The sequence below is a fragment of the Colletotrichum aenigma genome (assembly GCF_013390185.1).
Source record: "Colletotrichum aenigma strain Cg56 chromosome Unknown KSG_Cg56_contig01, whole genome shotgun sequence".
Classification (NCBI taxonomy): Eukaryota; Fungi; Ascomycota; class Sordariomycetes; order Glomerellales; family Glomerellaceae; genus Colletotrichum; species Colletotrichum aenigma.
In genome coordinates, this window is record NW_023500907.1 from 3,395,584 (window position 1) to 3,405,907 (window position 10,324).

General features: G+C 56.7%; 3 protein-coding genes across 3 annotated transcripts; 1 reads left to right on the forward strand and 2 right to left on the reverse strand.

Moving 5' to 3' along the window:
- Positions 1 to 432: 432 nt before the first annotated feature.
- CGCA056_v000919 (uncharacterized protein) lies at positions 433 to 2,638 on the forward strand (the record flags this gene model as incomplete). The annotated part of the gene is made up of 13 exons (XM_037316180.1): positions 433 to 626; positions 696 to 744; positions 804 to 878; positions 943 to 1,041; positions 1,097 to 1,115; positions 1,179 to 1,239; positions 1,307 to 1,412; positions 1,471 to 1,731; positions 1,785 to 1,891; positions 1,951 to 2,075; positions 2,138 to 2,289; positions 2,368 to 2,538; positions 2,603 to 2,638. 13 exons carry the CDS (start codon positions 433 to 435, stop codon positions 2,636 to 2,638), a joined length of 1,455 nt encoding a protein of 484 aa, XP_037185883.1.
- Positions 2,639 to 4,289: 1,651 nt separating this feature from the next.
- Positions 4,290 to 5,886, reverse strand: faeB-2-5 (putative feruloyl esterase B-2; the record flags this gene model as incomplete). Its single annotated transcript, XM_037316181.1, has 2 exons — positions 4,290 to 4,796; positions 4,852 to 5,886. The coding sequence occupies 2 exons, from the start codon at positions 5,884 to 5,886 to the stop codon at positions 4,290 to 4,292; spliced, it is 1,542 nt and encodes a 513-aa protein (XP_037185204.1).
- Positions 5,887 to 6,605: 719 nt separating this feature from the next.
- On the reverse strand, positions 6,606 to 8,785 carry RTG2 (Retrograde regulation protein 2; the record flags this gene model as incomplete). The annotated part of the gene is made up of 3 exons (XM_037316182.1): positions 6,606 to 6,804; positions 6,863 to 8,386; positions 8,679 to 8,785. 3 exons carry the CDS (start codon positions 8,783 to 8,785, stop codon positions 6,606 to 6,608), a joined length of 1,830 nt encoding a protein of 609 aa, XP_037184809.1.
- Between the last annotated feature and the right edge of the window lie 1,539 nt (positions 8,786 to 10,324).

Below are 10,324 nucleotides of genomic sequence, written 5' to 3' on the forward strand. Positions count from 1 at the left end.
GGACGCGATTTCCGATTTACCGATTTATACAGCACTCCATAACAGAACGCGGAAGACTATGCTCCTCCGGTGATTCGTTTGCCTCACCAGCGAAGCTGTCCTTATTCAACATCGTCTAAGACCCCCGGCGTTCGCACGAATCAAGTGCCAATGATCCTTTGAGTTCACAACTTGATATCCAGTCAAGACAAAACCAAGTGCCAAGGGTTGATATCAAACGGAGCGCCCGCGGCCCGCCACGCACAGCCTCGACATCATACGAGACTAGATCTTATCAGCAGAGCTGTCCGTCAGTTCTTAGATATCTTCGCGATCAGCCCAACTCTCTCGTTCACTTCTATCCAATACCCAGCATCGCACTTTGCTCGCCTTCCTGTCGCCCACAACTCCACACTAACTCGATATCACCACGAGTTTCAAGTTGCCGGCAGTATGATCTTCTCCAACGTCATTGCGCTTGCTGCGCTTGGTCTCGGTGCTTCACTGGCCTCGGGGCACAGCATCGAGGTGTTAGGAACCGCTCCACTAGCCCCAGGGCGCAGCATCGAGGTGTTGGAAACACGACAAGATGCGCAACCAGCACAGAACGTCACCGTTGACGATTGTTCCTTCTTTTCCGAAGACGGGTACGTATTGTCCCTCCCCATCCTCAAATGTGACTCTTGCAACCTGCTGACGCATCGAACTATTTCCAGCATCTTGCCAGAATGCTGGCAGGTTCTCGAAATGAACAACCACCTGAATGTAAGTTGCCCAGCCACTTCTTCCTAATGCAGAGCGAGCCGAGCTAACTACCTTTACAGCACTGGTGGTCCAACAACTCTGCGAGGTGCGAGGCTTCGAAGAAGGGCTTTGCCCAGTGTTACCTGGACTCCGCCGTATGAAAGACCCCGCCTTTGGCACGATCGACGATACCAGCGACCTCAATCTGACGTGACACAGGGTCTCATTTCATGGCAATGCGACTTTGTGGCTCTCAACGCATGCACTCCGCCTCCCAGCGGGCGCGACGCTGGATATGCCTCGTATCAAGAGTTTTATGTGAGTACTGGGCGCAGATTGCATAGTGTCTCAATGCTGATCATGTCTTTGCCAGGTCATCTGGAACATCTATTGTAAGAATTGTTGCCGTCTGAATGCTTTGGTCTCTCAAGCAGCCCGTTGACGCAATGTACTAGCCATCAACCTCTTCTGGACCAACTACCATCAGTCGCTACTTCAAGGACAGGCAAGTGCCATGTAAGTCTCAACTACACCCTCGTCATTTTGTTGTGTTCGAAGTGCCTTCCTGACTAGTCTCAAATAGTGGTTCAGTGGCTGAGATCGTAAAGACTGTCGCGCCGCCAACGACGAAAAATCCCAAAACACCGCTTTTCTCTCCGATATATCTGGTCAGCATCGGTCAGTTCGCGGTAAGTATGACAATGGCCCTTTACTACTAACAGAACCAACCGCTGATGGGTGCAATAGGCGTTGGCTCCTCTCCTCGGTGGATCGATCGGAGCAAGCATGATCTTCGCCTCCCTGATCGGTGTTCTGGGTGGCGGATCTGGTCTTTTCAATCTGCTGTTCCCTCAGAAGACGGTGTACGATGTGCCCTGGGAGGGCTTGTCCGATGCCCTGGGGACGAACGTCAACGAATTTCAGAAGAATGTCGGAGCAGCTTTGACTGAAATCCAGACAAACTTTGACACATTCTATGCGCTTACCTCGAACGGTGGCTTCAGCCAGGTAATTGTCAACTTACTACGCTGTACGGAGTTGGACTGACACTCGGCCAACAGAGGCTCAAGACGAACTTACCAGAAGACACCGATTTCATGTACCACAACCTCAAGAAATGGGTATTCAACCAGGCTCTGCAGCAAGCAGGCTACTTCGCCGTCAAGAAGTGCGTTGGCTTCACCCCTCAAGCACTATACTAAATGGAGACTAACAAGTAGCTTGCAGTCCCGGTGTCGACCCGCGGGAAATTCCTATTGACCCGTATGATTGCTCCAAGTTGGACGACAAGATGACGTGCGGCCCAATCTGGTTCGACGGTAAAGACTCATACGGCCTCGCGAAAGCAAACGGTGAGTCTATTGCATTTGAGAAACGTTGTCTCAGGGCTCGACTAATCATTCGTGGATGGTAGATATTGGCATGGATCGCATGAAGGAGATCCTCGACGTAGCGTTTTCCAAAAACTGGACGACGCCGAGCGAGCTCTACATCGACGCTCAGTCGTGTCGTGGGAAAAACGGGTCTGAGGCGTTTGATGTAAAAGACCTGACGCTGAGCTGCGTGGTGAGTTGACCCTTTTCGCAGTCTGCGCAGCCTGCAATTGGCGAAGAATTCACGGCGCTAACAACATGCGACATCCAGTCTAACCTGCCTGTCTGCGAGTTCAACTTCGATTACAATCCGTATGAGACTACCTGGGCCCGCGTAAACCCACCGCAGTTCACCAACTGTCCCAACATGAGGGGTTGGGGAGTTCCTCCTTACTGGAGTAATGATGCCGGAGTGCCACTGACCTATATTGGTCCTTTCTTGGTAAGTCAAGACATCCTGAAAGACTTCTTTCCATTAGAAGCATATCGCTGACAGTATCAATTAGATGTCTGGCGTGATTTATAATGAGAAGAGCGGATGAGTTTGTGCTGCTTCATTGTGGATATTGGCCTCGAGATCAAAAGCATTTAGAACATGATTACTGGATACCTATCCCATGAAACGTATGGTAGAGCTTGAATTTGATATTAAACGCTATTGAAATGGCCTGATCCATCTGTGAGTCTAGCAAAGGGCTGTTGAGGCAGAATCATCGCGGACTTGCCTGTTCTCCTGTACTGCCTGTCTGCGCCCGGAGGGCTGTGATCGACCTTAGGAGGAAGCAGATGGCGATGGCAAGGTCCTGCGAACCAACAAAGTCGTGTTATGCGATGAGATGCAGAGGGTAGGTTAGCTACCAAACCTGACAGGGTGCACAATGATACATAACAGCCACGGATGACTGCAATCCACCATCCCGCCCGGGTCGCTGCTCGCGCGGCGGTCCCGATCCTCGCAAATGTGAGACGCCAAGAGGGAGCGTGGGCAGAGACCATGCGACTGGGCTACAAATGGGCTTCTGAGGTACGTTGACGCCTCTGATGCCACTGTCACGGGTCCAGCATGGAGGTACTGGTGCCCTGTCACGCGTGCCTCTCGACGATATCTGACACTCATGCAACGCTAGAAGAGCATTGATTTCTTTTCTTTACTTTGAGCTGCGTCCTGTATCTAGGGCCTGGTTCCTTCGGTATTGCCGCCGCAGATTTTACATCTTCAGAAAGCGAAGTGACGGCACGGCCCTTCACAGAGAGGAACCCTGGCTTCGCCTGTGTCTCAACCCCCACGCATATCCTTGGCCAGCAAAGATAGATTGATGGAAGGCAATGACAGAGACGCTGAATTCAGAGACATAGCCTCCATCATTCGGGGTTGGACTGCTCAGCTCCTCGCAAATCTCATGTACGATTCTTCACGTTCCAAGGGCGGAGCGTCTGTCATGATCACGTCCCCGTCCGCATCAAGCTCCCACGTGAAGTGATTATCCCTACGTACAGTGCTGCCGCCCCTGCCTCTATTTCTGCCTACAAGGCACTCGAGTGTTGATTGGGAGGCCCTGTCACTATCCGCGTGACGATGATGACCTGTGCCTATTTCCGGGCGACATTCAGCTTGGAAGTATGTCTGATATTGTGGTGGATATGCGGGAACTTGTCTAAAGGCTGGCTCGTTTGCAAGGCGGTCGTACGCCCTCGATGTTGGGTATCTGGGGTTGGTTTCCATCTGGTACGAGTTAGACGAGAGAAGGGTGCAGAAGGGTTCAGAGTTGAGGGCTAGAGTTTGCCGAGAGACTAAGGGTTCGCGAAGGTATTCAGGGGTTGCTACGCCTTTTGCAGGCAATTTCTTTGACATCAAGATATTCAAATAGAACCAAAAGTATTTATATTTACCACAGCAGCATCTTGTGTTACCACAGCACGCTGCATCACTGCTCTACGTGCGTATGTGTAACTCCGATCTTGATTCACCATGTATTAATGGGATATCTCCAGCAACGACGCAGACTACTTCGATCTCTGAAAGTCGAAACTCTGTGTCTAAGCTTGACTTCCTCTGCCTCCGAACAATCAATCGGCAGGCAGCACGCAGTTCCACGCCGTCGACAAATTCGAGTTCTGAACCCCATCCCATCGACTCTCAAACGGATACAAGCAATACTCTGCCTCAAATTAGCAACCACATCCACAACACACTCACAAAACACAGAAAACAACCTTACTCCTCTCAGCCAACACCTCGCCCTTGCCATCACCCCCATACATCGCTCCCACAACCTCCTCCACCGCCCTCCCGCCCTCAACCCACTCGACAAGCGCCAACAACGCGTTCCCCTTCGGATCCAGCCGCCGCCCATCAAGCGGGTACGTCTGCCCGATATCCCACGCGCCCCTCCCACCACTACAGTGCCTCATCCCCGGGATAAAGAACAGCCTGTAGAACCCGTCCATCTCTGCCTGCGTCAGCCCGACCACGCGCTCCACGCCCTCGAAGAACTCGGAGCTTAGGGCCGGCGTGACGGTCTGGCCCGCCCGCCCGTGGTACTGCAGGATCTTGCCGCCGCGCGCGCGGAACGCGGTGAGGTTGCGGAAGTCAGAGTTGACGCCCCCTGGGTTGAGGGCCACGGCGAAGTCCATCTGCGACTCGTTGAAGGCGTGCGGCGTCCAGGAGGTGTCGTTGTAGACCGCGCCTCTCCAGAAGTCCTGGCCCTCCATGCATTAGTACATCCCATCTCAAACTCGAACAAGGGTTTCTCACCTGGAGAATCGTGTACACCAACTCCGCCCTCCCATCCACGATATTATCCGAAAACACGCCCGTGTCCGCCCCGAGCCCGAAGGCAGGATACACAACCCTCCCCGCAGAATCCTTGATCGGCTCGTACGCCCTCCTCACAGGCTCAACCTGCTCCGGCCCCAAACACACCTCCCCCTCCTCCTCCCCCTCTTTACAAGCCATCACCGCCGGGTCAAACACATGCCGTCCCGGCTCATCCACAATCCCATCCTCCACCCCGTCCGCGGCATCAAACATCTCAACCTGCCTCCTCACAATCTCCTCCCACACCTCGTCCCTCACGTACCCCTCCGAGCCAACATCAGGCCACCCAACCCTCCTCGCCAGAATCCCCTTGGACGCCACAATCCGCAAGCAATCCACCCCCGGCGCGCCGACCAGCACCCCGTCAAAATCCCCCGGAAACATCGCCGCCTCCTGCAACCCCTGTCTCCCGCCCGTGCTACACCCCTGATAATACCTCGCTCGCTCCTTCCTACCATAATACGCCGCCACAACCTTCCTCGCCGTCTCAGCTTCAACATGCACCCCCCTCGTCCCAAAGTCCCGCACCGTCTCCGGCTTGCCCAGAAAGAAATCCCACCCCGCCGCGCCGTCATGTCCCACGTTCGTCCCGAGAGTCGCAAACCCAAGCTGCGCGCCGCTCTGTAAGACGGCGTAATCGACGCAGCCCCCAATCCCGCCCGTCCCTGACGCGAGCAGCCGGGAGTTCCAGGCCTCGGGGGGCGGCAGCCAGCCCTCCACGCGCACGGCACTTGAGGGCGATGTCGGGACGTCGAGGACGACGCGGCAGATTGGGGCTGGCGTCGTGAGGTTGGAAAAGACGCCGCCGCAGGAGGGGACTTGCGGGAGCAGGAGGGTGGTGTTGGCAGGGTGGAGGGAGGCCGATATGAGGGCTACATTTGGGAAGGCGAAGGTTGTCGCGGTGCAGTTGGGGGTGAATGCGAGAGTGGATTTTATGAGGACCGAGAGTATAAAGGCGAGATGTGGCTTCATTTTGAGTTAGAGAGGAGCCGTGAAAGAATTGCAAGCAAACTTGAGAGTGTGTTTCTGATGCCATGTCATCTAAATCAGATTTGTTGTCCGAGGACATGATCTAGATGTATACCAAGTCCACGATCCTGGCCCGAGGAAAACGACACCCCGGAACGAAGAGTCGTAATCGGACTTCGGCGCCGGTTGCCGCAGAGATCAACCACCACCACCACCTGCAATGATTCTCCCGGTCTACCTTACCCCGCGCGGGGTCATTAGAAGCGTTGCGGGGAAAGAATCGAACTCAGTGCCATTCGTTCACCAGAACGCCATTTCAAAGATGTGTAGTAGGACTTTCGAAGTCGGTGTGTCGATGTAGAGGTCTGTCGGTGAATTCGTGTTAGGTAGCTCGTCGTCCTCGTCAGAGAACGACGCATCATTGCATTCTTTGCGCAGATCGACGGCCACGGACGAGAGACCGGAAAAGCGGGGCCATGTCGGAGCCGGGTCCGGATACCGGAACGGGCAACTCATCGGGTCATCTTTGCGGGAGCCGGCTACAGGGATGCAACCTTTACAAACAACAACTTGCGAGTTGGACAACGAATATTTCCCATTACATTCACCGCTTGACAACATTATCCATCAAGAGGGGGTGGAGAGAATCCAAGTCCAAGTCTGAAGAGGAGGGAGGGTGGGGTATCTTTCTTTCATCAACAAATCATCCTCACGAAAAAAGGTCACTTCTGCATCTCCTGGATCCTGACCGTGACCCTCTTCTCCGGCTTCGTCCCGTCCTTGCGCTTCTTCCCCACATTCGCCAGCCGCGCCAGCACGTCTTCCGGGTCGATGCCCACGGCGGCGCCCGGCGCGACGTGCACGACGAGGTCGATCCGCGCGCGCTTCTTGTCTGGGTCTATGCTCTCTTTGGCTTCGAATCTGTGGTGTTGATGTCAGCGTTTGTCCTCAAGGCACTCTGGAAGAGGGGAATACACACCTTAAAGTCGACTCCAACTCATCCACGTTCTTGGGCCACGCCGGCACCAAGTCCACAATCACAGCCGCGACAGCACCCAAATACTCGGCCCAAAACACGCTCTCCAGCTTCGCCTCAGCCACGAGGCCCTTCAGGTTCCCGTACAGCTGCGCATCGATCGGGCCCAGGTTGGACCCCCACCGCGCGCACACCGTCAGGCCCAGCACCGCTCTCGCAAGGTGCGTCAGCCCGGGGGCGCTCGGGTCCCGGGTCACCGTCTCGTGCAGCGCGTACGACGCGTTGGCGTCGTCGTCCTCACCCTGGTGGATCCAGATCTGCTTCGCGAACAGCGGGCCGAGCCCGAGCGAGAAGACGGTCGGCGTGCGCGAGATGTCGACGTTCTTGGGCACCGCGCCGTACAGCGTGCGCAGCACCGCCCCCGCGACGGCGAGCTCGCCGTCCTCCTCGCCCGAGTAGCTCTGCAGCGCGAAGCCCGCGAGCGCCTCGAGCGGGTTGCTCTCGCGCACGCTCTTGGGGAGCTTCATGAGCAGGGCGCCGTCGCGGTTGGAGCCGCCGCAGAAGGTGACTGTGCGCAGGTGCGGGACGGTGCGGATGAAGGCCTCGACGACCTCGATGATGGCGGGGAACTGCTGGCGGCGGCGCTTCGACATGCCGTAGATCTTGCCCTCGTGCTCGCGGTTGACGCGGCGCATCTTCTCCGTCTGCTTGAAGAACTCGCCCGTGACGGTGTAGGTGCCGACCGAGGGGATCGGGTACGGCTGGATGGGGTCGTTGTGCTGCAGCATGCACCCGTAGCCGCGGAAGCCGCCGCCGCAGAGGTAGGCGTCGATGCCGCCGGGGACTGTCCCGTTGACGGCGCCGCCGGCAGCAGCCCACTCCTGTTTCGCCTGGGCGAGGGCGGGGAACTTGTCGCAGAGCTTGGCGAAGGCGCCCTGCATGCTCGCGTTAAGCTTCTGCTTCTCTTGGGCCTGGACCTCCGCGGTCTGGCCCTCGAGGATGCGGATGAGGCGTGCGGCGCCGAAGGGCATGCTCTCGCCGGCGAGGGCGGCGGCGATCTCGTAGTCGGGCAGGCGGGTGTCGACCCAGGTCATCTGGACGGAGCCGCCGCCGAGGTCGAGGAAGAGGCCGCCGCGAGAGATGTCGACGAAGGCGGAGCGGGAGCCCATGACGGCACCGAAGAGGGTCTCGACCTCGGGGGCGAGGACGTGGACGCCAATGTCGGCGGCCTCGCGGATCGCCTTGAGCATGTCGGCGGCGTTGGCGGCGCGGCGCATGGCCTCGGTGGCCAGGACGGAGAAGTGGGCGGGCGGGACGCCATAGGAGACGGCGATGCGGCGGAAGCGGGCGAGGGTCTCGGCGACCTTTGTGATCGTCTCGGGGGGGAAGGTCAGGGGCTCGGAGGCGGCGGTGGAGGAGGAGTTGAGGGCGTCGAAGAGGGAGATGCCGGCGCGTTCGCGGTATATCGGGCGCAGTAGACGGGTCTGGGGCGGGGTGAGGTCCGAGATGGAGAAGCGGATGCCGTTGCTGTAGTGGGGTCAGCGGGCGGCCGCCTCTAGTCAGCGGGAGCTAGGACGCTAAGGAGGGGAGGGGCAGCCGCTGTGTGCGCTGTGTTTGGCAGGGTAGCATCCGAGAGGGGGGATGGAGGGGAGATGGGAGGGGGTAATCCCCCAGACAGATCGCTGCGATGCGCAAGAAAAAAGAAAGCACGCCCGATGCTTGGTTGAAGAATTTCGGGAAGAAGACGAAGGAAGAAAAAAGCAACGAATCGACGACAGGCAAAGGACGACGACGCAGGAACTTCATTTCTCAGACTAACCTGCCCATATCAACCAGGGCGTATAGGTAATTGGGGCCCGCGGGGTCCCATCTCGGCAATAGCCGCTCAAAGTTGTCAAGCGTTATGATGTCAGCGCTTGAAGCCATGGCGCCAGGGTTCGTTTGGGTGGTGGTGGTGGTGGTGTTGCGCCGTACTGTGTTGTGTGTGCTGTGCTGGGTGCTGGGTGGTATTTCGGGATTTCGGAGCTGGATACAGAACAGGAGGGATCTCTATCCAAGGTTGTCGGCTGCCGACATTTGCCTGGCTGTGGCTGCTTGTTGGTTGCGGTCTGATGATCTTCGTCTCCTCTAGGATTCGCGTGTACTATATCTGTGTGTGTGCGTGTGTGTGTGTGGGCAGATGTATGATGTGCGCGTGCGTACGTGGGATATATATATATTATGGAGGGCGAGATGTCGGTAGGAAAGCGGCCGAGATGAAGACGACGACCACACGGGCGTTGACTGATGTTTTGTGAATGTTGGAGAGCGGGAGGAACACGAGGAGGGGAGAAATGGGGCCCCTGGCAGCCGTTGGTGGATTATCAGCAATAGACGGCAGGAGGCCAGAATCCACTATCACTCATGCGTCGTCGTCCGTTCCTGTCTTCGTTCCTGAAGGGCTCGCTGCCTGGGTGAGGTCAGGCCAGTCTCCGTGCCAAAGGGCCAGAGAGAGACGGGCAAGAGAAAGAATGGCAAGGTGTGTTGGGCGTCGCTGATTCGGGAGGGTTGAAAACCAGTCCTAACCTAATATACTTGGCTGGCAATCCAAACACCCTCAGTCAGGATAGAATACCTGGGTACAAAAGGCCTCATCTCAAGTATCTCGTAGTCCAGGTAAGGCAAGTGCAGCGAGCGAGGACGCCGCTAGCAAGACTCCAATGCAAACAACGATGCGCAGCAGCACTGGATCGCAGCGAGAACCCCGGGCCCCATCCACTCACTCACTGCCTACAGATACCTAGGTAGCAGAGAGTGTCTCGTCTACCTTGCCTCAAGCATCCAGCTGGGTTGGGTCTGTCTTTTTTTTTTTTTTCGTCATGCTTGTCTCTGGCTCACTGCTCTGCTTTAGGCTGCTTTACACTAATGTGCGTGCTGTGCTGCAGTAAGTAGGCACCTTAGCCAGGCGCAACTTTGGCCCCCCACTTCACCACCCAAATTCACATCGTCCCAAGAAAAAAAAAAAAAAAAAAAGGAAAAGAAAAAAAAAGATATGTACCCCTCCTCATCCAAGCCCGCCCTGTCTCTCTTTTTGCCTCACGCCAGCTACAAGACACAATACGCGGAACACGACAGGACAAGCCCGTCAGACGGGAGACACTTGTTTGGCTCAAAACATAACCAGCTTGCCGTCCACATCACCTCATCTGCCTTTCGGGCTGCTAGATGTGAATCATCGCAGCCAATCGTGCCCCTCTCCCCCCCTCCATGCCCGCTCAGAGCCGCTGCGGTAGGGATGATGAGGAGGGAGGAGGGGTCGCGTGACGGGACCACTGACCGCACGCCTTTACACGAAAAAGAGAGACACTGGGCCTGGGCAGGAAAATGCACGTTGGACGCAGCTCTTCATGCGGGTCAGCCACGGCCTGCAGGCCTGGCCAGCGCTCGTCGAGACAGACACGCTTCTGACGGCTCTCGCTTCCCCTT